This window comes from Hemitrygon akajei, chromosome 24 (genome assembly GCF_048418815.1).
Source record: "Hemitrygon akajei chromosome 24, sHemAka1.3, whole genome shotgun sequence".
Classification (NCBI taxonomy): domain Eukaryota; kingdom Metazoa; phylum Chordata; class Chondrichthyes; order Myliobatiformes; family Dasyatidae; genus Hemitrygon; species Hemitrygon akajei.
The window spans coordinates 21,245,148-21,273,102 of NC_133147.1; the positions used below are offsets into that span (position 1 = coordinate 21,245,148).

General features: G+C 50.5%; 1 protein-coding gene across 1 annotated transcript; it reads left to right on the forward strand.

Annotated features, from left to right (window-relative positions):
• The first annotated feature begins 570 nt into the window (after window positions 1-570).
• Window positions 571-26,995, forward strand: ttyh1 (tweety family member 1). The gene is made up of 10 exons (XM_073027945.1): window positions 571-745; window positions 3,075-3,247; window positions 8,125-8,236; window positions 9,530-9,750; window positions 16,390-16,485; window positions 17,600-17,672; window positions 20,401-20,493; window positions 21,636-21,728; window positions 23,475-23,620; window positions 25,177-26,995. The coding sequence occupies exons 1-10, from the start codon at window positions 620-622 to the stop codon at window positions 25,370-25,372; spliced, it is 1,329 nt and encodes a 442-aa protein (XP_072884046.1). The 5' UTR covers window positions 571-619; the 3' UTR covers window positions 25,373-26,995.
• The last annotated feature ends 960 nt before the right edge of the window (window positions 26,996-27,955 follow it).

Sequence of the window (27,955 nt, forward strand, 5' to 3'; positions counted from 1 at the left end):
CGTTTCCTCAGGGTGCACCAACAATCATGTCTGCGTGCTTTTTGAGTTGCTGCCGCATTATTGTCTGATAAGATATTTGCATTAACAAGCAGGTGTACAGGTGTACCTAATAAATTGGCGACTGAGTACATGTCAGCCATGATGAAATGGCGGTGCAGGCTCGATGGACAGAGTGGCCGAATTCCGCTCCTGTGTCTTATGGTCTTATTTTTGTGCTTTGATCTCTTTTTTCTGAAGGTGCGATTGCATGAAGGCGATGGGTAGAATGGACACAAGGGCAAAACGAGAGGAAGAAGGGAATGCCCTCACAATTCGGGTCCTTCGTTAGGTGTTGTGCTCCCTTCAGCAGCACCCCCTCCCACCATCCCACTCCTCTGGAGCAGTTCCAGCCTCCTTTCTGTGTGGAGCAATTCGCCAAGACTCGAAAACAACTGGGGCTTTGTCAAAAACGGTGACAGCCGGCGCGCTGTCTCGGGGGGGAAGAGACAGAGAGAGGGAGGTTGGCGGGGGTGGGGTGGAGTTGGTGTGGTAGAATGCGTATCAATAGGATACAGGGAGGTACTGAGATTTTGGTCGCCCCCATCCTCAGGCGGTGTCTCCTCTGCGCTCCGCTGGAGCCATGGACGGGGAGCTGGTTTATTCGCCCTCTCACTGGGCTCTCGCCCTCCACCAGCTGCCGCGTTATAACCTGCGGCTGCAGCGAGTCGACGGGCTCTTCGCTCCTCGTGACTGGGAATACCAGCAGGTAGGAAAATGGAAAGGAGGAAGCGATGGGGTGAGGGGTGAATGACATCCCCTCATCCCGAGATGGAGGAGGAGGAGGGGGCTGGGAGGGAGGTGCTCCGACTGAGTCCTTCACTCTATTCGACATTCCACCACACTCCTCATCGCCTCTAATCCTGCCCCTCCTCTCTCCCCCGTTAACCTACTCCCACCCTCTCCTACAAACTCCTTCAGCTCCACTCGATACACATCCCCAACCCCTCCATTCCTCTCCGCTCCCGGAGCACTCCCTTCCCCATCCTTCCACACTCCTCCACCCTCCAGTCCGCCCCTTCCTCACACCCACTGACTTACCACCCGCTCCATCCACAGCTCCTCCACACTACTCTCCCTTCTAACCGCCTCACCCTCCCCTGCCCTCCCCAACCCCTCTGTTTCCCCTCCCATCCGGATTCCCCTAATCACTTCACTCCTCTCTCCGACAACTCCTTTTCATACCCCTCCATCTTGCTCCTCAACTCCGCTCCCCTCCAGCCTCCTCACCCACTGATCCTTCCACAAACTTCCCTCCTTCTTTGACCCTTCTAGCCCCGGCCCCCACTTTCTCCTCCCAGCAAACGAGGGAGCAGCATCTAAACCAACAACAGCCAGAAACCACGGGGGAGAAATGAAATGCGGATCGGTGGCGCCGTTAGCTACGGGGTCAAATAGGGGGAATCCTAGGCCATTGGAATCTCCGTGAATAATACCACCAGGGTAGAGGGGGTACTGGGACGACCAGGGGAAATCCCAGCAGGGTACAGGGCTGTTGGGACTCTTGGGGATAATCCCAGCAGGCTGGATACTCGAGATGATTTCAGCAGGATACAGGGAGACTGGAATGTCCGGAAAAAATCCCAGCAGGCGATAGGGCTACTGAGATTTCTGGAAGTAATCCCCGCAGGGTACATGGAGACTGGAAACTCTTAGAATGTTCCCATGAAGACGAGATATAATCCCAGCAGTATATATGGGGACTGGAATCTTCAGCAATAATCCCAACGGTGTACCAGTAAATTGGGATCTCCGGGAATAATCCCACAGATTATAAAGAGAATGGGGTCTTCGGGAATAGGTCTGGCAGAGAACGGGGAAACGGGGTTCTTCGGAAATAATCCCGTCAAGGTACGAGCATCTCTAGAAATAACACTAACAGCTACAAGGACACAGATATCTCCGGATAGACCGTTCCCTGGGCTAGGTCATTCCCCTCCGCCTGTTGCAGCCCCGGACGCTCATCCCGGAACGAAGGGGTCACAGGGCGAATTTCCAAACTCCTTACAGTATCGGACAGTAGTGTACTCTCCAGAGAAGTCCGCACTCTCCCACACGGATCCCTATCTGGCGGAGATCAGAATGAGCCGTTGGGTTTGGAAGGTGCAGCGTGAGCGGCCGGCAGGGGGTGCACTTTCTACGTCTTTCACTCTCTCCCACGCTCCACCACTCCCGTCGCATGCCACACTCTCCCGTCTTCCGTTGCTCATCCCCTACACTCCCTGTCCACTCCACACAACTCACCCTCCTTATTCTGCCCTCCTCATGTCTACAACCTCCTTCATCTGTGTCCCTCTACAATTCATCACACCCGCCTTTACACAACCCTGTCCTTCATCCGTCCAACTCCAGACGCCTCCTTCCTTCCCTCCCCTCCACACTCCCTCGTCCCTTCCACCTTCGTCATCTCTTCCCCTCGACCTCTACCCTCCATAACGCTCCCTATTCCCCTCCCCCCTGCATCTACTTTCTCCAGACCCCTCCCTCCACACTCCCAAATTCCGTCATCCTCCAGGACCGTCTCCTGCGCTCGTCTCCACATTTCTCAGTCCTCCACTACCACTCCACTGCCCACTCTCTCCAAATATGCCTCCATGCACTCTGCCCCTCCACACTCACCCTTCCTCCTTGTCCACCACCTACCCTCCCACTCCCTCCCCTTCCCCGTTTACTCCTCTCTCTGTCTCTCCCTCACGCTCTCTTGTGTTTCCCAATTCCTTCCCTCCCTCTCGCTCTGTGTCTCACAATCTGACTCACTCCCTCTCACAGGCGCTCGTCTCTAATCCTCTCGCATTCTCTGCTTTCCTCTCCTTTCTTGCGCTCCCTCGCTCTCCATTGCTTTACTTTCCCTCCCTTGCTCTATTCTTGTCTCCCGCTCCCACTCTCTCTCCTTCCCTGTCCCTCACATTCTTTCACACCCTTGTTTTCCCTCCCTCTCTCTCTTTCCCTCAACTCACCGCTTTGATCTCGCACCTTCTCTCGTTAATTCAGTTCATCTCTACATCCTTCCCTGCTCTTCCCACCTCTGAACCCCGCAGACCTTCGTGGTGCTGGCCGCGGTGACTGCCCTGGGCCTGGCCCTGAACCTACTGTGGCTACTGCTTGTCGTTTCACGCCGCTGCCGTCGAGTCCCGAGAGAGGAGGAGGACTCTCGCCCTGGCGAGCTCTGTTGTCCGTCATGGGGATGCGTCACAGCCGTCGTCGTCTGCTGGTGAGTGAGACGGACCCGGCCCCGGCCTGTGTTTCCTCCAACCCCTCCTCTCCCCCCACCCACCACTCACAATCACCCACATACCTACACACTGATGCACACAATCACACACAAAGACACCCACAGACAGTCACTGTCTCACACAGTCCCACTTATAGTCACACTGCACCCTGAGACACAAGTACACATCTGGCATACACAGAGTGACACCTATACACCCACAGACAGACGCAGAGACAGGCACACACCTAATCACATATGTACGTACACACACACACACACACACACACACACACACACACACACACACACACACACACACACACACACACACACACACACACACACACACACACACACACACACACACACACACACCAGATGCATACCACTAGTCAAGTCAAGTCACTATTGTCATTTCGACCATAACTTCTGGTACAGTACACAGTAAAAACGAGACATCATTTTTCAGGACCAAGGTGCTACAAGAAACAATACAAAAACTACAATGAACTACATAAAACAACACAAAAAACTACACTAGACTACAGACCTACCCAGGACTGCATAAAGTGCACAAAACAGTGCAGACATTACAATAAATAATAAACAAGACAATAGGCACAGTAGAGGCAGTAAGTTGGTGTCAGTCCAGACTCTGGGTATTGAGGAGTCTGATAGCTTGGGGGAAGAAACTGTTACATAGTCTGGTCGTGAGAGCCCGAATGCTTCGATGCCTTTTCCCAGATGGCAGGAGGGAGAAGAGTCTGTATGAGGGGTGCGTGGAGTCCTTCATAATGCTGTTTGCTTTGCAGATGCAGCGTGAGGTGTAAATAACCAGCATAACCAAATACCCATTGTAAATCACTTGCAAATAACCAGAAAAGGTCACTTTTATCCCTATTCTTTGCCTCCTGCCAATCAGCTATTGTATCTTTCCTGTAATACCACGTGCTCTTATCTTGTCAAGCAGCCTCGTGTGTGACATTTTGTCAAGGGCTTTCTGAAAATCCAAGTAAAACAGTATCCACAAAATCTGCTCTATCTATCCTGTCTGGTATTCCCTCAAAGAATTCCTCTTAAGGAAACCATGCTGATTTCCGCTATTTTATCATGTACCCTGAAAGCTCATCCTGAAGTATAGGTTCCAGCACCTTACCAACTACTGACATCAGGCTAACTGCTCTATAATTTCCTGTCTTTTGCCTCCCTCCGTTCTTAAGAGTGGAGGCACATTTGCGATATTCCAGTCTTCGGGAATCATTCTAGAATTTCTCGATTCTTGAAAGACCACAATCTCTTCAGCTACCTCTTTTAAAACCTTGGGGTGTGGTCCATCTGATCCAGTCTACCTTCAGACCTTTCAGCTTCCCAAGCACCTTCTCCTTAGTTCACACATTTCTGCCCCTGACATTCTCGAATTTTGATGTATTGCTAGTGTCCTCCACATTGAAGACACTGGGGCAAATGTTTATTAAGTTCGTCCATCATTTATTTGACCCATTACTACATTTCCAGCATCATTTTCCAATGGCCTCTTGTCCACTTCTGCCTCTTTTTCACACTTTGCATATCTGAGTGTGTGAGTGTTGGTTGTCTATCATTTTCCGACAATGACGTAAACCTGTGTAGGAGGAGTTTTATGGTGAAATAGCCACAGCACTGAGACAGTCCCCCCTCTTGGCCTCAAAAATCTTTGTCCAATGGTACGAAAAATTGTCACGACTGGAGACTTCCACTTCTGCGATGGATAGCCATGACGCCTTCATGCCCTTCACTGTCCACGAAGCGTTGCAGCACCGCCTTCTTGGCTGTTGGATGTTGCAGTTAATCTCATCCGCCAGTCTGCTGAAACAGGCTTTGCATGCTGGGGTAGGCATAGCCCTATCTCACCAGGGCTGAAGGTTCACGGCTACTCTCACCTGGTTTAGCCTGCCTGTTGGAGCGGTGTGCCAAGGTGTGGCCACTGTCGCATGCAAACAGTTACTCAGAGCCTCAAGTGAGAGCTGGGTAGCAGGTGGGGGGCAAAGGTGGACAAGGTGGACGGAGCAAGACAAGCCAGCCCTCCCTGGATACCCAATTTCCGAATAAATGTGTAATATCCTCTATTATATTATTGCCTAGCTTACATTCATAATTCATATTTTATCTCCTTTTTATTCAAAGTTCAAAGTAAATGTATTACGAATATACATATATGTCACCATATACGACCCTGAGCTTCATTTTCTGGCAGACATATGCAATAAATCCAATAACTATAATAGTATCACTGAAAGACCATGACAACAGGGCGGGTTACAAAAGACAGCAGACTGCAGAAAAACAAAAAGAAAGATTAAAATAAATAATAATTAATAAATAGCAATAAAATTCGAGCACATGAGGTGAAGAGTCCTTGAAAGTGAGTCCACTGGTTGAGAACAGCTCAATGATGGGACAAGTGAAGTTGAGTGAAGTTATCCCATTTGGTTCAAGAGCCTGGTCGTTGAGGGGTAGTGACTGTTCCTGAACCTACTGGTGTGAGGGCTGAAGCTGCTGTACCTTCTTCCTGATGGCAGCAGCTAGAAGAGAGGATGACCTGGGTGGCAGTGGGGGTGTGCAAGGTCCATGATGATGAATGCTGCTTTCCTGCGACAATGTTCTGTGTAAATATGCTCAATGGTGTTGAGGGTTTACCCATGACGGACAGGAAAATCCTTGTAGGATGATCCATTCAAGGGCATTGGTGTTTCCATGCCAGGCTCTGATGGAGCCAGTCAATATACTCCCCACTATACATCTATAGAAGATTGCAAAGTTTAAGATGCAAAGCTGAATCTTCACAAACTCCTATGGAAGTAGCTTTCTTCGAAATTGCACTAACGTGGTGAGCCTAGGATAGATGCTCTGAAATGATGACACTGAGGAATTTTAAGTTGCAGACCCTCCCTGCCTCCGATCCTCTGATGCAGACTGGCTCATGGAACTCTGGGTTCCTCCTCCTGAGCTGACGCTGAGTAAGATGTTGCTTTGTGGCACCATTTGGCTGGATTTTCAATCTCCCTATGTACTGATACATTACCATCTTTCAGCCTGCATCAGTGGTGTAGTCAGCAAACTTAGGCATGACATTAGAACTGTGCTTAGCCACACATTCCTAAGTGTAGCGAGTAGAGCACATAGCCTTGTGGTGCATCTGTGCTGATGGAGATTGTGGAGGAGATATCGTTGCCAATCCAAAATGACTGGGGTCTGCAAGTGAGGAGATCAAGGATCCATTTACACAAGGAGGTATTGAGACCAAGGTCCTGAAGTTAATTGATTAATCTTCAGGTTGATAGTATTAAATGCAGAAATATATTTTGATAAACAGCATCCTGATGTATGCACCTTTGTTGTCCAGATGTTCCAGGGTTAAGTGAAGAGCCAATGAAATGGCTTCTGCTGTGGACCTGGTGTGCCAGTAGTCAAACTGGAGCAATTCCAAGTTGCTTCTCAAGCAGATATGCTTCATTACTAACTTCTCAAAACACTTCATCACTGTGGATGTAAGTGCTACTGGATGATAGTCATTGAGGCAGGTGAATACTCCAGCCAATTGGCAAGCACAGGTCTTTCGTAGTCAACCAGGTACCCCATCCAAACAGAATGCTTTTTGTGGGTTCATCCTCGTGAAGGCTGCTCACACGTCTGCCTCAGAGACAGAGATCACAGGATCATTGGGGGCTGTGAGAGTTTGTGATGGTTCATCCATGTTTTGATAAGTCAAAGTGGGCACAGAAGGCATTGAGCTAATCTGGAAAAGAAAGACTGTTGTCGCCTATTTTGCATCATTTAACTTTATAAGAGGGGACATGATTCAGGCCCTGCCACAGCTGTTGACCATCCTTCGTTGATTCAAGTTTAGTCTGGAATTTCCACTTTGCCCATGAGATGGTTTTCCGGAGATCATACCTGAGCCTTATGTAACTTTCTTGGTCATCAGACCTGAACATTTCTCATTACATCAGATTGTGGAACTCATGGTTCACCCAGGGCTTCCGGATGGGGAAGACTGAATAATTTTCTCTTTTGTTTGTTTTTAAAGCCTTCCCAAACCTCTGGCTTCCTGTTCGATTTTTGTTGTGCTCTATGCCCTCTCCCGTGTTGTATGCTGTCTTTCACTTCCCTTGTCAACCATGGTTGTCTCATTCTCCCTTTAGAATACTCCTTCAGTGAGATGAACCGATCCTGCATCTTTTGACTTACTCCCAGAAACTTCAGCCATTGCGAGGAAGAACACAATGAAAACAAAAGCCCACTGTAGTGCAAAGTGGCCTCAGGGTTGTTATACTGAGGTAGAGATTGGAGTTGTGCCGGTTGGTTCAAGAGCTGAATGGTTGATGTTCCTGAAGCTGTTGGCATGGGAACACGGGCTTCTGTACGTCCTGCTTCTGAACATGCCTTCAAAACCATGACATGGCCCTGATGGCGCAGGTCTCTGATGGTGGATGTTGCATGTTTGGGACAATGTCTCCAGTATGTACTCTCTGTAATGTCCACGGGAGGCAGCGTCTGTGGTAGTATTTACAGAAGATGTAACCTCAGGGTGGTGGGAAGAGATGTAGTTGCAGTGTAGTGGGCAGAGTCTGCTACTCTCTGCAGTTTCTTATGATCAGACTATGATAGAACTGGACAGGGTACTTTCAATCATACTTCAGTATCATTGCCCGAAGACTCATCTGGACCAAACTCCTAAACATTGTAGTTAGAACACAAGAGTTGGCATGAAGGTTGGGATTACGTAGCAACATCCACTGTGCGACCCAAACCACACTTCCACTACCCGCAAAGTGCAAAAATCAGATCCCCAAACTGCGTGCTCCTCTGAAGAAAATCCCCATTGTGCCTTCCAGCACCGGCATTGGGATTGGCTTCTATGGGAATGGCGAGATCAACGATGGGATGGGCCAGGCCACGCGATCACTGGTGGCGGTGAACCACACCTTGGCAAACATGGAGCTCCTGGTGAGAGTGACAAACAACCCACTGCGGGTGACATCTCTGCGTGAGGGAAGAAGAGTTTTATTTATGGGGGTAGATGGGAAGAAGGGTGTGGACAGTAGGGTCAGAGATAGGAAAAGGGTGGGTGGGTAGGGTTGGTGACAGGGAGGTGAGGTGGTCAGAGACACAGATGGAGAGTGGGGTCATAGATGGGACGTCACAAACAAAAGAGCGTCGGGCCACAGGGAGAGGGCAGGGTCACATAGATCAGGGAGGGACACAGTGAGTGCTGGGACAGTCAGGGTCACCAGGAGGACAGAGGAGGCTGGATCAGAATAAAGTGCATCAGAGAGAGAGAGAAGGGTGGGATTACATAGGGAGGGGTCGCAGAGAGAGCGATATGGGCTATAAAGTTGCTGAATGGGGGTGTGGGCAAAAGTGTAGAGGGGGGGCTCAGAGAGATGGCAGGGTCACGTAGATACGGAAGAGCCACATAGACAGTGAGAGAAGGTCACAAAGTAAGAGACCGAGGTCAGAGAGGGCAGGGGTCGGGGGTCACACAGAGAGGGTGCAGTCAAAGAGAACGGGGTCGGAATTCAAGAGATTGATGTCACAGAGTGCAGACGGGCCCACAGAGCGTAATATCACAGAGGGATAGATTCAGTTCAAAGTGAGGGCGGGGTCAGGAGGAGATTGATGTCACAGCAAAAGAGGCTGGAGTCACACAGGAGGGGGTCCCGGGAAGAGAGAGCAGTCTGCTTACAGGAGTTTTTGTCACACAGAGAGGGCATGGCACAGAAGAGAAAGTGGCGTGGTTAACAGTGCATAGTCAGAGGGGAAATGTGCAAGGTCTCAGATAGAGGGAGCGAGACGAAAGAGAGTGGGGTCGGAATTAAAGAAATTGATATCACAGTGGGTGGAGTCACAGAAAGATTAATATCATACTGAGAGGGCAGGTTCACAGGGAGAGATTGCTGTCGCAAAGTGGGCACTGTGACGGAGATGGGAGGGAACGAGAAGTGAGTGAAGTCGTGGCCAGAGAGAGAGTTTGAGTCCCGTGTTGGAGTGCAGCGAGAGGGCAATAAACAGATGGGTCGGGAGGACAGATAAGGGTGTGGGACATGTAAATGCTGAGGGTCCTGGAAAAGGTGGCGGGAATGGGGCTGTGGATACAGGGAAAGGCTGACTGGAATCCTGGGAGAGATATCCATTCGTCCAGGAATCGCAGTACCATCACTAACTCTAACTCTCCCTATCTCTGTCTCCCTTCCTCTCCCCGATATCCAATACCCCATCCCACCCATTCGCCTTCACTAGGTGTCCAACTCTTCGGCCACCCTCAGCCAAGTGGTGCGGGAGGACCTGACCCATCTGGAAGAGATATTTTCCGAGAAGCCGGAGTTCCTCCTGCCGACCCGCAACAGCCGGAGGCAGGTCGAGGCCCTGCTCGCCCACCTCCATAGCCTGGTCTTCTGGAAAGATCTGGGCTTCCGTCTCCTGGAACTGGCCGAGTGGGGTGACCGTGTCGAGAGAGCCAGGTAGGGGAGTCTGGTGGTCATGCACACCAAAGTGGGCCCTTCGACCCAACTCATCCATACCGACTGAGAATCCCGCCTGATCTAGTCCTATTTGCCTGCTCTTTGGACAATATCCCTCTAAGCTCATCTTCTCCATGCATCTGTCCAAATGCTGCTAATGTGCCTGCCTCAACAATTTCCTCTGGAAACTCATTCCACATACCTACTACCCTCCAAGAGGGAAAAACTTAATCCCCGTTTAACTCTTTGCCTTCTCATCTTTAACGTGATCCCTCCAGTTTTCTACTCCCCTACCCTGGGGAGAATGTCTGTGACCATCCACTTCATCAAATCCCTTTGTGGCTTTGTAAACTTCTTTCATGTCACTCTTTAGGCTTCAGAAAAAAAGTTCCGTCCCAATCCATTGTGAACTAACATCTCCAGTTCTCCATACATTGCCCATAAATCTTTTCTGCTCCATCTCCAAGTATCATGACTTTGTGACATCCTGGCTGCAGCTGGGCAGCCTCACCAATGTCTTGTACATCTGTGGCATCATGTCCCACCCACGGCACTCAAGGTCATGTTCACGTTCAAGTGTACTGCCGTTCTGCCGTACACATGTATATAGCTAAATCGAACAACGTTCTTCTGGGACCAATGTGCTAGACAAGGTAAATATATCACATACAGCACATAAGGTAATATTAACACAATAATATTGAAAATTTTATTGTCAATACCAATGGCAGACAAAAAATATTCTGTAGATGTGCAAGTTGACATAATAATGACATATAGTTAAATATACAACCATATAGGAAGGCTGACACCTCAAGTCAATAATTGGCTGTATATCTGCACCTAAAGGACAAGGGACACTTCTTTGATGATAACAATGAGCACATTTTGGACAGGGAGGACAGGTGGTTTGAAGGAAGGGTTAAAGGAGCCATCCTTATCAAACTGCAAAACCCATCCCTGAACAGAGAAGGTAGGGTATGACACCACCCGTCAGCTACTTACAATGTAGTCCTAACCTCTCTACCCTGGTGTCTCCACCCCTCCATCCATGCAAAGGTTAGACTAATGAACCTGTCATTACCTCTACAACTCTTATCGGCCTTCGACTGATTGTTATACCATTAAACAACTCAAGAGTTTATAAGCAGGAAAACAACCCACCATGCATTTGAACTGAAGTAGCCGCTCTTTTGAGTGGGCAAACATCTTCCAGACAACACAGCAAGTCCATTTGCCTTGATTTACTATTGCTTCATATACAATGACCTAGATGACTGGGAACGTTCATGGACATAGAAACTTATAACTACTACCAGCATTGTTATAAATAATGTGTACTGGTTGGAGGCTGGGTGTTCAAAAGTCTCATAGCTCAGCAATCTCAGAAGCTCAGTGCCATGAAGCATGAAGGCAAGGATGCCAAAGGCCTTCTTCCCCACCTTGTCTACCCATGTCACCACTTTCAGGGATCGCCCTCCAGCCCAACACTCTTTCTGCTGAGAGAAAACAAGTGCGTCTGTTGGAGGGTATTTCCGTGTGTCGGCCGGTTATAAGACAACGCACTTCACACAAAACATGCAACAGCTGTGGCAGCATCTAAGAAGAGAGAGAGATAGAGGGAGCGAGAGAGAGAGAGAGAAAGGGAGGGAGGGAGAGGGAGAGAGAAAAACAATTGATGCTTCAAGTGGATGGGCCTTCGCCAGAACATCAAACCAGAAAGCAAATTAATCTTGTCAGCAGGGTTGCATTGAAGCATGTGACCCTGATATACAACACAGAAAATAGAACAATACAGCCCAATAGTCATCCCTCACTGTCAACATTCAAGCTACATTTATTATCAAAGTATGTATACTATATGCAACCTTGAGATTCGTCTCCTTGTAGACAGCCCAAAACAAAGGAACACAATACATCCCATTAAAAATAAGACCATCAAACACCCAATGTGTGGGTGGGGGGGGGGGGGGGGGATGGGGAAGAAATCGTGCAAACAATAAAAGTAAGCAAATGACATTCAGAACTGAAATTCACGAAAGTGAGCCCACAACCACGAAGCCAATTATCACTGAAGCGGATCCAGGAGTCCGTTAATTACAGAGACAGGTAAAGCTCCTGGAGGAGTGGGCCGAACACTCGCCTCCGTCCATTGCCTCCAATATTACTTGTTATTGTCAGGTAACATCCCAGTGAATCTCCTCTGCGCTCTATGGTGTAACGTCAGGAACCGCACACAATACTCCAAATACCATCTACCTAATGTCAGAATCAGGTTTTATTAATACAGATATATGGCATAAAGCAAATTAATCTGAAGTCACGGAGTTGTAGCGTATAATCTTTATATATACTCAGTGGGCACTTCATTAGGTACACATGTACATCAGCTTGTTAAAAGAAATATCTCATCAGCCAGTCATGCGGCAGCAACTCAGTGCATTAAGTCACGCAGACGTGGTCTGGCGGTTCTGCTGTTGAAACACGAATATGCGGAAGAAATGTGATTTGAGTGACTTTGATTGTGAAACGATGCTTGATGCTAGACAGGGTGGTTTGAATATCTCAGAAACTGCTGATTTCCTGCTGTTTTCATGCACTACAGTCTCTGGAGACCACAAGGAGTGGTGCGGGGAAAACAAAAACAAAATCCAGTGAGAGACGTCAGAGACCAGACTGATTCAAGCTCACAGGGGAGAGTAATTCAAATAATCGTGCACTACAACAACGGTGTGCAAAAGAGCATCTGAAAATGCACAACACGTTGAACCTTGAAGTGGGGGGGCAGAAGACCACAAGTATACACTTAATGACCACTTGATTAGATACAGGGCATACCTAATAATCTGGCTGCTGCAGAACACAGAACATAGAACAGTACAGCTCACGATTGAGCCCTTCATCCCCCTCCAGCACTAAAGGCCTCCAAAGCAGATAACATCTCAGTGAATCTCTTCTGCATTCCATCCACAATACTTGAAGTGCCGTCTAGCCAATGTCAGGATCTGATCCGATTATCACTGGCATTTGCCGCAAAATGGGTTGCTTTGCAGCGGCAGTACCGTGTAATATATAAAGTACTATAAATTGTAATTGGAAGTACATTAAAAATAAGTTAGTGCAAAATAGAGAGCAAAATTTGTGAGGCAATGTTCATGAGTTCATTGTCCGTTCACAGAAATGTAATGGCGGAGGGAAAGAAGCTGTACCTAAAGCATTATGTGCATGCCTTCACGCCCCTCTACCTCCTCACTGATGGTAGTCAAGAGAAGAGGACATGTCCTGATCAGTGGGGGGACTTAATGAAGGACGCCACCTTTTTGAGGCATTGCATTGTGATGGTGTGCTCCATGCAGGAGAGGCTAATGCACGTCACAAACAAGAGAAAATCCACAGGTGCTGGAAATCCGAGCAGCTCACTCAAAATGCTGGAAGAACTCAGCAGGCCAGGCGGCATCTATGGGAAAAAGTACAGTCGACGTTTCGGGCCAAAACCCCGAGTGTACATTTTTTCCATAGGTGCCGCCCAGCCTGAGTTTTTCCAGCATTTTGTGTGTGTTGCTAGGTGAATCCACTTGATGGAGCTGGCTGAGTTCACAACCCTCTGCTGTTTGTTCTTGATCCTGTGCAGTGGACCCTCCATATAAAACGGAGATGGAACCAGTTAGAATGCTCTCCACAGCACGTCTGTAAAAAATTGTCTTTGTAAGTTTCTCAGCTCTGATATTTTCTGTTCCAATGTAGGGTGGCAAGCATGCAATGTGCCTTCCTCACTACCCCATCTACTCGTGTTCATTTTTTCAGGGAACTATGGACTTGAACACAGAATATACAGCGCAAGAACAGGCCCTTCAGCCCACAATGTTGTCCCAAGCTAAATTAGTAACAAAATATCCAACTCAACGAATCTCCTTCCATCTCCTGCATATCCAGAGCTGTTTCAATGCCTCCATCATCTACCTCCACTGCCACCCAAGGCATCAATCCAAGCAGCAACCCCAAACCCTGCCAACTCTCCATGAAAAAGAGTTCCTTTCATCAGGCCTTCATTCATGAAACGCCAACTGTTTATTTCTGACTATAGATGCTGCCTGGCTTGCTGAGTTCCTCCAACTCCATGTGTGTGTGTGTGTGTGTGTGTGTGTGTGTGTGTGTGTGTGTGTGTGTGTGTGTGTGTGTGTGTGTGTGTGTGTGTGTGTGTGTGTGTGTGTGTGTGTGTGTGTGTGTGTGTGTGTGTGTGTGTGTGTGTGTGTGTGTGTGTGTGTGTGTGTGTTCTAGATGCTCAAAATCTGCAGAAGCTCTTGTGTTTAGAATTTGCTGCACATTTCCTTTGATATTACCCCCTTTGGTAATGGGCTTTTCAACCCTGATAGGATAAGATACCGACTGTCTACTCTATCCATGTCTCGTGTAATCTTATAATCCTCTATCGTGTCTCCCCTCAGCCTCTGCCTCTAAAGAGAAAGCTGCTCACGTGTGTCAAATCTTTTCTTATAGAGATTCATAAAGATACAACATAATAAATTTCCCAACCCCTGAACACGGTTGGTGCATGGTGTGCACCTTCTTTGTCACCCTGTCGACCTGGGCAGCCACGTCCAGTTAGATCAATAGAGTTGTAGAAAAGTACAGCAGAGAAACAGGCTCTTCAGCCCATCTTGTCTGTGCAACCTTTTAAAATGCCTAGTCTCATCGATATGCACCCGGACCATAGCCCTCCATAGTTGTAAGAGCAACTCTTCTGCGGAGTGTGGACTGGTTTCCTCGTGAGTTCCTGGTGTTGATGGAGTCGACTAGTTAATAATAAATGGGGCCAGTGGGAAAGAGAGAGATGCCTTGAAAGAGACAGGCACATAGAGAGAGCAGTGAGAGACAAAGAGCGGGACAGATGGAAAGGGAGAGATGGGTGTGGAGGGGGAGAAAAGTACAGAGAGGGAAAGGGACAGACAGGGAGTGGGGAAGGGTGAAAGAGAGATAGTGAAAGAGAGCTAGAGGGAGAATAGAGATGCAGGCAGAGAAAGACATAGAGGGAGAGCAAAGAGAGCAGGGTGAGGAAGAGGGAAGTAGGGAGAGGAAGGGGAGAAAAACAAAAAGAGGGAAAGGACAGGGAGAAGCAAGGAGTGAGGGGGAGAATTGAGAGGTAGAGCAAGAGAGGCAGAGAGAAAGAGAGAGAGTGCCAGAGAAAGTCGAGGAGGGAGAAAGAGACAGACAAATGGACAGCAGAGAGGGCCAGAGGGGAAAGCCAAACAGAGTGAAAGAGAGAGAAAGAGAAAACGAGGGACACAGAGAGAGAACAGCAAAGGGAAAGAGAGAGGAGAGGGAGGAAAAGAGAGAGACAGACAGAGACAGAGAATGAGAGAATTTCAGATGGTCAAGTATCACAGAAAGAGCCACAGAAAGATGGAAACAGGAGTTATCTGACATTGGACAATTGGATCAATTCTAACACCGTGCCCAGTGGGGAGATGTTATATTCTATATTCTTTATTGGGCCTTTTTATACTGAAGGCCATGGGCATTGAGATCATTGGGGGAAGGGAATCAGGATTAAAGTGACAGGAAACAGTATGTACGGAACACGGATACACTGCAAAGTGAGCAGAGACTGACAAGATTCTGCAGATACTGTACACCTAGAGCAATACACAAAATCACATGGAAAATGCTGGAGGAACACAGCAGGTCAGGCAGGAAGGAAAATGGTTGGCATTTCAGCTGAAGGCAAGATAAGAAGGTGAGTGAGGGAGGAGTATAACCAGACAGGAGATAGGATTGACTGGATGGGTAGAGGGCCCCTTATTTTGGCCTCCGGTCTTTGTCCCGTCCTTTCCAGCCCTGATGAAGGGTCCCGGCGTGAAACACCGACAGTTTATTTCCCTCCTGGCCTGCTGCATTCCACCAGCATTTTGTGTGCACTGGAAAGAGTGATCACCCAGCCCCGTGTCTGGTTTTCCCCGGTGTCGGGGAGGCCACACAGTGAACACTGAATCTGGACGCAGTAGAGGGGAATCACTGGGTCACCTGGAAAAGCTGTTCAGGTTCCGGGATGGTGGGAAGGGAGGAGGTGAAGAGACAGGTGATGCATCACCCTCTCTGCCCAATACTGACTCCCTCCTAATCTTATTTCCCCTCCCCGCATGTCTCACCGCAACCCACCCTCCTCTCTATCCCCACTCTCCTCCTCAACCTCTCCTCTCTGCTCTGTCTCTCTCTCTCTCCTTCTCCCTTACCTCATCTTATACCTCTTCCCGTTCACCATTCACTCTCTCCTTTCCATCCACTCTGCCCTCTGCTGCCTCACTCTCTACACCTCTCTCTTTGCCCCCCTCCCTCTTTCTCTCTCTCTCTCTGTTGGTCTTGCCCTCCCCGATCCACTCACCTCTCTCCCTCCACACTCTCACCTCTCCCGAGCCCCTCTCTCTCTCCGATCCTTTCTCACTCAGCCCTTCTCTCCTCCATTCCCCTCCGTCTCTGCCCTTCTCTCCTCCACTCCCCACCTTTCCCCTCTCTCATCCATCTTTCTCTCCTCCTCTTTCTCCGCCCTGTCACTCCCTTCCCGTCCTTCTCCCCTGACATCACTGCCTCAGGTTCTCACCGTCCCTTGTTCTCTCTCTCTCCCCCACCCCCCCTCCCACTCAGATGGGCCTCCTACCTCGTGATCCTGCTCTACGAAGCCCTCCTATGCCTTGGAATACTGTTGGCCCTCGCCAGTCTCACCCGCTGCCCGCTGATCTGGTGAGTGTAAACCCGGGGGCATCGTCTGAGCAGGCTGGGGGCTTGAGAGAAGCTTGGCCTCAGAAGTGAGTGGGGGTGGTGAATCATGGAGCAATGGACAGCCAGGGCCCAAATGAAGTCACAACCATCGCCTCTCTCCCACACATCCCTCCCTCTTTATCTTCCTCTCTACCTTCTCTCCCGCTGTCCCCGTCTCACCTTCCTGTATCCCACTATTCATCCCTCTCTCTGTCCCTTTCTGTCCTTGCCTTCCCACCATTTTTCTTTCTCTCACACACATTCCCATCCTCTCTTATTTTTGTCCTTCTCCCGCTCACACACACACATTTCCCTCTCTCTCTTTATCTCTCCCCTATTTCTCTGCCCTCCCTCTCCCACTCACTCCATCTCACTCTCTCTGACTTGCCTATCTCATTCCTTTCTCTTTCTCTGTCCTCCTTCTCCCTGTCTCGATCTGTCCATCTTTCTGTCTCTCTCTGCCTCGCTGCATTTCCCGCTCTCTGTCTATCACTCGCTCTTTCTCTCCCGATCTATATTTATCCCTCTCTGTTGCCATCTCTCTCCTGTCCTCTTTCTCCTTCTCTCTCTATTTCTCTCCCTCACTCTCTTCATTCCTCTCTCCCTCTCTTTCTCCATCCTTTTATTCCTCTCTATCTCCCACACTCTCCTCTCTCTTTCTCCATCCCTCTATCCCACTCTCTATCTCTCACTCTTTTCTCTCCCTTTCTGCCTCCCTCTCTCTTTTTTCTCAAGTCAAGTCGTCACTTTCTATTGTCATTTCGACCATAACTACTGGTACAGTACATAGTAAAAATGAGACGTTTTTCAGGACCATGGTGTTACATGACACAGTACAAAAAACTAGACTGAACTACGTAAAAAAAAACACAGAAAAAAACTACACTAGACTACGCTTACCCAGATCCGAACTCTGACTCTATCTCCTCTCCCTTGTTCTCTCTCTCACGTCCCGATGTCCGATTCTCTCTCTCTCTCTCTCTCTCACCCTCACCCTCATTCTAATCTTCTCTCTCACCTGTCATACTCTATCCACCCTCCAAGACTCTCGGACTGACGGCGGACATGACCCGCTGACTCGATCTTTTCTCCCCAGGCTCACCGTTCTGGCCGTGATGGCCCTGCTCCTGAGCTGGCTGGGCCTCGGTGTGGACTTCGCCGCTGCTCTGGTGAGTGTCTCTGAGCCCAGCACACATCGCAGGACAACGGGCTCTGGTCTCCAACCCCACCACCCACCCACCCACCTTACCCATCCTGTCGCCGCCAGGCCCTCTTGTGCCCAGTAATGGAGCGGGCACAGACATGATCCCGACGGGTTCCAGAGTTGACGGGATGGTGTGGATCGTAGACGGGACAATCCGCCTCTGCCCCCTCACCCCCCCCCCCATGCGTGCTCCCACTCATTGCTAATCGCCTTCCTCGGCACCATCTTCTTACACTGCCAACTCTTCTGATTCAGTCGCGTAAACCTCCAATAATTCCCTAACCGGTACACTAGCCCGTTTCCAGTTCCATTTAAACCTACCGGGGTCCATTTTCTCGCTGTCTATAAACTTGTCGAGGCGAATGTTCTCACTGCCTTGGCACTTCCATTTCCAACTCCCTTTAAACTCACCGCCCACACACACACACACACACACACACACACACACACACACACACACACACACACACACACACACACACACACACACACACACACACACACACACACACACACACACACACACACACACACACACACCCTTACCTCACTTACATGCAGACAGAACGAGAGTTTTTCAGCTTCAGTCCCGGCCTGTGTTTCTCCAAAAGTGTGTATTCCTGGCTAGGTAACGAGCCGCCTCGTGGGAGGTGGGTAGTTTAGTCTCGTTCCTCAGGCTGAAGAGGGTTTGGTCTCCGTTCACCCTTCACTCCGAGACCTCACTTCACTCTGTCCCACAGGCACTGAGTGACCTCTGCGTTCAACCCGAGGTATACATCCTCAACACCAGTCAGTGGGAGCAGGTCCTGAGCTCAGGTGAGGGGAGGGGAGGGGTCGGGTGGAGCAGGGTCGGGGGAGGATGGTGAGAGAGCGGAGGAGGGAGAGTAGTGGGAAGGGGAAATGGTAGAACAGGAGAGAGAGGGACGGAGGAGGCGCGGAAGTGCAACTGAGTGGGATGGCCGTAGAGGGAGGACTGGTGTTAATGGGGAAGAAAGTGGAAGGGGAGGGAGGAGATTAAGGAATGAAAGTGAAGCATGGCACGGCATGGTTATTGGGAAGATGGAGGGGAATAAAGGGGAAGGGTGTGGAAGCAAAAGGAGCAAAAGAGAGTGGGAGAGGAGGGATGCGATGTATTCAATGCCCTCCCCTACCCAGCCAAGCACCTTACCATATAAATACCAGAGATTCTGTAGATGCTGGGAATGTTGAGTAACACACACAAAATGCTGGAGGAACTCAGCAGGTCAAGCTGTATCGATGGAAGTGAATAAGCAGTCGACGTTTTGGCCTGAGATCTTTCATTGGGACCTTATCTTGTTGTGTCTTTCCTCACCCACCACCCACCCACTGTCATATGTTCCCAACCCTATGCCTTCCTCTCTGCATCCCCTTGTCTGATCAAATCTCGGAGAGCCTGCATACCTACCACCTCTGCCACCTCTCTCTCTCTCTCTCTCTCTCTCTGCATCTCCCCCTCTCTTTCTCCCTCCCTATCTCTCTTCCTACCCCTCTCCATCTCTTTGGCTATCCCTCCCTCCCTACCTCTCTCACTATCTGCCCACGCTCTCTCTGTCAATGCTGACTGACCTGTTGAGTGGCTCCGTTTACTTTTTTATTGTTTGAGTTTCCTGGTATTGGGGGAACAGGAAAAACCACTTCTGTGTTTATTTGCAGATATCCTGGAATATTATGTCAGCTGTGATGGAAAAACTCTGAACCCCTTTCAGCAGGTCTGTCGCCTGAACTCCCCCACCCCCCACTCATCCCATCTATCGGGTCACCTAAATCCTGACCCTCCCAGGCTACTGAATCGCATGAGCCCCTTCTCACCCAACCTATTGGGCCTCCTTCCAAAGCCGCCTCCTCCGCCCCTCTGCATCCTCACCTAACCTTGCTTCTCACACTACCATAAAACTCAGACACAGGAGCATAATTTGGCCATTCGGTTCATCGACTCTGCTCCAATTTTCGATCATGGCTAATTTATTTTCCTTCTCATTGCTCTTCCCTACCTTCACCCCATAACACTTGGCACCCTTACTAACCAAGAACTTATCAACCTCCATTTTAAATATACCCAATGACTTGGTTGTCTGTGGCAATGAATTTCCCAACCCATCCCTCGCACCCCAATAATTTCTCATTTAACCTGTCTGCTCGCACCCTACTAAGTCAATTCATCCACCCTCCCCACTCCATTAAATCTCTGCTTAATTCCACCCCTACCATCCTATTGGGTCCATGGGATTCCCACTTAACTACACCTCTTTCACCCCACTGGATTCCTGTCTCTCCCATCGGATTGGGGCTCCACCTCTCCAGCTCCATTCAGTCCCCATCTCACCCCACCTCTCCCGTATCGTCAGATCTGCACCTACACCTACTTCTTCAACCCTTTTGGATACTCTCCTCTTCCACTACATTGGACGCTCTTCCAACCCCACATCTCTAATCGGGTCCCCATCTCACTGCCTGTATCTCATCTCATTGGCTCTCCACCTACCCATTCCCCTGGAGGATCTAGGATCCCAGCTCCCCCACCTAAGCCATACCCCCATCCATGGGCAATCCCTTATACCTATCTCTTCTGGCTCATCCCCTCAACCTGATCCTTTGTCTGGCTAACTGATCCCACCCCTCGCACCCCATTGTTTTGGCCATCGACCACATATATTCTTGTCCAACCAATGCAGAGCCTGACACTGTCTCAGAGGGCAATGAGTGACATTCACCAGAAGCTCCTGTCCCTACTGCGAGGGTCTGCGACTGAGCTGCCGTCCGCACAGGTAAGAGCTTGTGGGATCTGGACCAAGGACACTTGAGATGGTACACTGTGCAATGGACCAACCATAGAGGACACTGGATCACAGAAGCTGGACACAGGAGCAAGGGTAACAGAGACTGGACCAATTACATTGGGCACTGAGCAGAAAAAGGATACTAGAGACTGGATAATGAGTCTAGGAACCTAACCAAGGATATGCAGCACTGGACACTAGGCAATGGACCGAGGACATTTGACTTCAGAAAATGGGCATTGGTCAAATCAGTCAGGACACTAGATCCTGGATACTGCACCATGGATACTGGGCACTGGACCAAGGGTACTGGACACTAAATGACAAAGAGTACAAATATGCACTGGACACTGGGCACTGGGTACTGGGTACCGGACCAAGGACAATGGACACTGGACCATGGAGGCTGGACGCTGAGCTGGACTGATTTCACTGGGCACTGAACACCGAATAAGGTGTCCTGGGACCAGACCAAGGACATGGATACTAGGGATTGGATCAGACACCGGACCAAGGACATTGTACCATGGATGCTGGGCACTGGGTACTAGGACAATAACATTGGACCAATTACACGAGACCAAGGACACCAGGGTGAGGACACTGGACACTGGGTCAAGATCATGGAACCAAGAACACTGGATACTGGATCATTGGACTATGGACACTGGGCAGTAGGCTAATGGTACACCACCAAGGACACTGGACACCAGAACAAAGACACTGGGCCAACAACACTGGATAATAGATGCTAGGCATTGGACACTGGAGCAAGGAGAATGCACACTTGCCCAAGGACACTGGAGCAAAAAACATTGTACACCAGACTACAGACTTAAGGCAAAAGACAAAGGACACAGGGTCTGGAAGGGGGACGGTTGGAGGTTTCAAGTGTCAGGTGTCATTCACTCCCTCACTTCTTCAGCCATTCCTTCCTTCACTCCTCCCTCCCCCTCCCTCTCCCTCTCCCTCTCTCACTCAAATACTTGGTCCTTTGCTCCGTCCCTCCCTCAGTCACAGTGTTGGGGTGTTGGTGAGCCAGTGGTCGGGTCATGCCTTTGATTCTGGAGCTTTGACGGTCAGGACAGTCACCACGCCCCTCACCCTATGCTGACCCTCTCCACCCACAGCCCAGGCTGCTCTCCGTCCTCCAGGCCCTTAACGCCAGCGAGGGGATGTTCCACCACCTCACCGTCCGCCTCCACTGCCTCGGCCTGCACAAGGTGAGAGGAGACGGGGGAAGGGTGGGATCAGGGTCTGGCCGGGGTCGGGGTTGCAAAGGTGGCAGAAAATGTCAGGGGTCAGAGAGGTGAAAGACAGTGCCATTTATAGTGTGGTGTCTGGAGCCAGAGAGGTTGGAGACAGACTCAGGGGTCAGAGAGGTGGGAGATGGGGTCAGGATTCATGGAGATGGCGGGTGGTATCAGGGGTCAGGAAGCTGGTAGACAGGTCAGGGTTGTGAAAGGAGGAGTCAGGTTTCTGATTTGTGGGTTGAGAGATAAGGGCAAGAGTCATGGGATGGAGGGGAGACGGAGTTAGGGGTCATGTAGGGGTAGGGACAAGGATCAGGGATTGAGGAGCTGGGAAAGGTCAGGGAGGTTGGAGATGGGGTGAGGTCAGATGTCCGAGTGTGGGAGTCAAGGTAAAGAGTCAGGAGGTGGGAGGGAGTGTCATGTTCCATGTGATGCCAAGCGCTGGGGGGGTGGAAGACAGTGTCATGGAGCTGGCGGGCTCAGACATCAAGGGTTGGGATGGTGGGGGATGGAGTCATGTACCGAGTGGGATCAAGATTCAGGGGTTGGGTTTAGAGGTCAGGGAGGAAGGTAATGGGGTCAGGGTTCACGGATCACGTGGTGGGCGACAGGGGTCATGTATCTGGCAGAGTTAGGGATCAGGGGACAGGAATGTGGGAGATGGGGCTAGGTACAGGGTGGGGCCAGGAATCGGCAGGTTTATGTCAGAGTCAGGTGTCAGGGAGGTGGGACCAGGTACAAAGTAGGTGAGGGGTCATGAGGTCAGATATGGGGTCAAGGGTCAGGAGGTGGGAGTTGAGTTCAGGGATCCAGGTCAAGTCAGAGTGGGTTTGGGGGTGTGGATGGGCCAGGGTTGGTGGTGTGATACCAAGGAACGATACCTGCTGTGTGTCTGTCAGGCACTGGGGCAGGTTGGGATTGAGAGGAGTGGGAAGATTCAGTTGGGTTGGGAGAAAGTAGGGGGTTGTGGGAAGTGTGTGGGGTAACGAAACCCAATTTCCCTCGGGATCAATAACGTATGTCTGATGGTCTGTCTGGAGGTGGTGTGCCTGGGATCAAGACTCATGTAGAGTGGTGGGGATATGATTCAGAGGGAGTCAGGGGTCAGGGGAGTGGGAAACAAGATTCAAGGATATGTCCTTACCAAATCATCCCCCTTTTCTCGTGACTCTCTCTCTTTCCTCCCATCCAACTCTCTTGCCCCTCCTCTCACCACTTCTCTCTCTCCTCCTCTTCTCTCTGACCCCTCCTCTCCTACCCTTCCACTTGTATCCTCTGCTTCTCCCTCTCCTTCCCTCTGCTCTCACTTCTCTTACCTCCCATTCTCTCTCATCCTCATTTCTCTCCCCCCTTGCTCCATCTCTCCACCCCTCTCCCTCTCTCAACTTCTTTCCACCCCTGTGCTCTGCCCTCCTCTCTCTGCTCCCCCTCTTACCCCGATTTCTTCCCCTCCTCCCATCTCTCTCTATCCTCTCCCTCTCTCCTTCTGATCTCTTCCCCATCTCTACTCACTTGCTCCTTCACCTCCATTCTCTGCCTCTCTCACCACCCTCATTCCAAACCCTCTCTTACCCCCTTCCCCAATCTCATCCCTTCCTGCCGCCCCTCTCTCTGTTTCCTCACACTTCCCCTCTTCCCTCTCCTTCCCGTCTCTTCCTCGTCCCTCTTCCCCCCCAAAACCTTTCTCTCTCCCCCCCTTCACCCCCTACCCTGCAGCATCTCCAGGACCTGTGGACTGGTTTGTGCTGGGATGGACTGGAGGGGGCCCTGGGGCTCTCTGTCCTCTCCCTCCTCAGCGTCGCCACCTTCTCCTCCCTGGCTGCCTGCCTGCCTCAAGTCTGGGCACTTTCCGTGGGCACCCGGTGAGTCCAGAGTCTGCTGAAGGTGCAGATGAGGTGGGGGGAGGTGGTAAGAGAGATAAGGAGGGGATAGGGAAAGATGGGACGATGGGAAGTACTGGTGGGGGCGAGGGAGTCGGTGCAGGGAAGTTAGAGAGAAAGGAGACTCGGAGGAGAGAGAACAGAGGGGCAGGGAGAACGGGGGAGAAGTTGGGGAGATAGGCAGTGGGGTGGGGAGGGAAGGCTTTGCTAGGTGAGGAGTGCAGAAAAAGGTGGAGGGAAGTGAGGGAGACAGGATAGAGGGGTGGCCAGGGCTGAGGAGAGAGAGAGAGAGGGAGGCAACAGAAACATCGGAGTGGAGATTTGAGGGTGGGAGGGTTAGGAAGGAGGAACAATGGAATGGGAGAGGAGAGGGAGGACACAGGGCAACAATGGTTGAGGGAGGACATTGAGTTTAGAGGCAGATAAGTTGGAGGGATGGAGAGAAAGGGATGAGCAAAGAAGGGGTAGAGGGTAGGGATGGAGGGAGAAGGTAGGAGAGTGGGGAGGAAGTGAGGAAGATTGAAGGGAGTTGAGGGTTGGGGAGGGAGGGAGTGGTTAAGGTTTGAAGTATGGAGGGGAGGGTTGGAGAGGAGTAGAGAAGGGGAGAGAGTTTGGAAGGATGGAGTAGGGGAGGGAAGGGGAGGCAGAGGAGAGGAAGGGATGGGTGAGAGCTTGGAGGGATGGAGGGAAGGTTCAGGGAGGGACGGGTGGGTGTGATGAGAGAATATGGAGGGAGAGTCACAGAGGGAGGGAAGGGTTGGGTTGAAGTGGACGGTCATGGAGGGACGGGAGGGTGTGTGGAGAGAATTTGAAGAGAGGGTCAGGGAGTGAGGAGAGAGGTAGGGGAGGGGATGTTTGGGGAAGAAGGGGAAGCTGAGGTAGAAGGAACGGAGCAGTCGTGGAACGGTGGATAGGGTGGGAAGGGGTGTGAAGATTGAAGAGCAGAGCTGAGGGGAGGGTCAGTGAGGTAGCAGGAGGGTATGAGGAAAGAGGCTGGAGGGAGGGAGGGGAGAATCTAGGAGAGTCGGGTGTGGTCAGGAGAGAGGCGAGGTTTGGACAGGAGGAGGAAGCTCTTGGGATGGTGGAGGATTGTGTAGAGGGAAATGGAGATGATCCAGTGTGGATCATGTCTCTAGTGGGTGGGGAGCGGGAATGTGCCAGTATGGAGCAGCTAACCCTCCCTCCCCCACAAACTTTCCACCTTTCCCTTCCTCCCTATTTTTCCCTCCTCCTCTTTCCCTCCCCTTTCCACCCCCACTTTTTGTCCCCCATTGCCTTCCTCTTTCTTTTCCTCCCCACCTTTTCTCTTTTTCCCTTCCTCCCCCTTTTTTTCCTCCTTTTCCTTCCCTTCTTCCCCCTTTTCCTTCCCTTCTTCCCTCCCCAATTCCCTTCCTCCAACTTTCCCTCCCCTATCTTTCCCATCCTCTCTCCCTTCAACTGCTTTCCCCCTTTGCTCCCCCTTTCCTGCCCCATCTTTCTCACCCTCCCCACCCACCCCCAACCATCTTGCCTTTCCCTCCCCTCTTCCTGTCCCCCAGGGACTCTGCGACGGAGGAGGAGCCGGAGGAGCCCGAGGAGCTGGAGGGCGAGGACGTATTCAGGCCTCCGGAGTGGAAACAGTTACCGCGCTACCTCAGCCGGCCCCGCCTCCACACCTTCTCCAGTTATGGCCGGCCTAGCCTCAGGGCCCCGACGCCCACCCGTCCATGGACACCGACCCTCTACTACATGTAGCTCCTGGCCCGGAGAAGGGGAGAGGGGGGTGCCATTGCTGGGAAGAAGCGATGGGGCCTTCCCCACTCATCCCAGGACCAGGAGACAGGCCGACTTTTGTAAGCGGGACCTTCCAAATCCCCAAATCAGGCTCAAGGCAACACTGCAGGAACATGATCATCCCCGGCTGTTCCTGTTCCTTTGTCGGGCTTTTCTACGCGTGCACACACGCGCACGCGCACATGCACATGAACACAGATGGACATAGTCACACGTACACAGTCAGAATGACACGGATGCAACACACACATAGTAGAACTACACTAACATGGTTAATGTGATGCTTTTACAGCTCAGGGTATCAGAGAATGGAGTTCAATTCTGGCGCCCTCTGTAAAAAAGTTTGTACGTTCTTCGTGTGACCCCATGAGTTTCCTCTGGGTGCTCTGGCTTCCTGCCACAGTTCGAAGAGTTATCTGTTAGTAGGTTAATTGGCCATTTTAAATTGTCCTGTGTCTGCATAACTAAATAAACACAATCATAATTGTGCACGCACAGGGACATACACTGATACGGTCATGCACAGACATTCACACATTCAAACACACACACACACACACACACACACACACACACACACACACACACACACACACACACACACACACACACACACACACACACACACACACACACACACACACACACACACACACACACACACACCCCTCGAGACAGACGTGAACCGGTTTGGGTCCCACCGAGCAGCAAGACTCACTGCCCAGATGTCTGGGCAACGTGCCATTGATCTGCCGGTAGCTCCTGCGAAGCATCCCCACGACAAAATGGTGAGGTGGGCTCGTTGTCCAACCTCCTGTACTTGCAATTTTCCTGAGCCCAAAACCGTGGACAGCCAATGGAATGCAGAGCTGGGTGCAGGATAGTAGGGTGGGCAGTCAGTGATGGATGAAGGAAGTCACTGAGGCAGTTGCTTTTGGCTTTTGTTAGTGACTGAGCATCAGTTCGCCATCCCGGAGCGGAGCACCACGTTAGTCTAGGCCAGCACCACAGCCCATCCCATAACACAGTGCTCTCTTTTCACTAAACTTCCCGCCTCACTGCCCCTCCTCTCCACCACCACAGCACTCCTTCCTCACTGCCCCTCCCATAGCACTCTCCCCTCTGTATTCTCCCACAATGCTCTCTCCTCACCGCCCTTTCCACTGCACTCTCTCCTCATCGCCCCTCCCACAGCACTACCTCCTCTCCACCCCTCACACAGAACTACTTCCTCACTGCCCCTCCCACAGCTTGCCCTCCAGACAGATCTTACCGTCCATCAGGGTATTGAAACTCCAAGAGAACGCTGAGCTGTATTTGCAGGGAAAGTGCCATTGAAGTCATCAATAAGCTGCAAGGGCCATAGGTTGAGAGATCAAGTGTCCATCTTTGATGTACAAGAGATCTGTTCGAGGGCTTGGTAACAGCAGGATAGAAGCTGTCTCTGAGCCTGGTGGTACATGGTCCCAACCTTTGACCTGCAGAATCAGAATCAGCTTTAATATCACCATCAAATGTTGTGAAATTTGCTTGCTTTGCAGCAGCAATACATTGCATATGTAATAATAAAATACTATAAATCACAATAAGACATAAGTTGTGCAAAGGAATATTGAGGTAGTGTTCACAAGTTTATTGTCCATTCAGAAATCTAATGGCGATGGGGAAGAAGCTGTTCCTAAAGTGTTGAATGTATGTGTTCAGGTTTCTGTACCTCCTCCCTGATGGTAGCAATGAGAAGAGAGCATGTCCTGGGTGCTGGGGGTCCTAAATGCCACTGTTTTTGAACCATCACTTTTTGAAATCTCCTCGACGCTGGGGAGGCAAGTGCCCATGATGGGGCTGGCTGAGTTTGCAAGTTGCTGCAGCCTTTACCAGTCCTGAGCAGTGGCCCCTCCACACCCTCCATCTCCTGGGATTACCCCACCCCTCCACCCCCTTCACCACCCATGGTTGCTCTAGTTTCTTCCCACGTTCACGATGACGCACGGGATCAGTGGGTTTACTCACTGTTGCGAGTTGTATGGGCACGTGGGTGTAATCTGGGGGGAAGATGGGTAAAAAAGCCCTGCGGCGCTGTCACTCTAAACTGAGTCACACAGAGACAGTAGCTGGGAGAGATGAAAGGTTTTGGGCCCCTTATCTAAGAAAAGATGTGCTGTCTTGCAGGGGGTCCAGATGTGGTTCACGTGAACTATTCCAAGAATTAACGGGTTAATGTATGAGGACCATTTGATGGCCCTGTACTTGCTGGAGTTTAGAAGAATGAAGGGCAGTGGTCTCATTGAAAACTTTGGATATTGAAAGGCCTGGATGAGTGAATGTGGAGGCGATGCTTCCTATCATGGATGAGTCCAGGCCTTGGAATAGAGGGTTTCTCATTAGGAGAGAGTTGAGGACGAATGTCTTTACCCAGATGGTGGTGAATCAGTAGAATTCACTGCCACAGATGGTTGCGGAGGCTAAATCATGGGGTATTCAAAGTGGAGGTTGAGAGGTTCTGGTTTAGTAAGGGAGTCAAAGGTTACGGGGAGAAGACACAAC

What these genes read in the sequence shown, in the direction of transcription:
- ttyh1 (XM_073027945.1), top strand. Translation starts at nt 620, where the DNA reads ATGGACGGGGAGCTGGTTTATTCGCCCTCTCACTGGGCTCTCGCCCTC. An exon ending in ACTGCCTCGGCCTGCACAAG is followed by an intron (nt 21,729 to 23,474) that starts GTGAGAGGAGAC and finishes CCTACCCTGCAG; the next exon opens with CATCTCCAGGACCTGTGGAC. An exon ending in GCACTTTCCGTGGGCACCCG is followed by an intron (nt 23,621 to 25,176) that starts GTGAGTCCAGAG and finishes CCTGTCCCCCAG; the next exon opens with GGACTCTGCGACGGAGGAGG.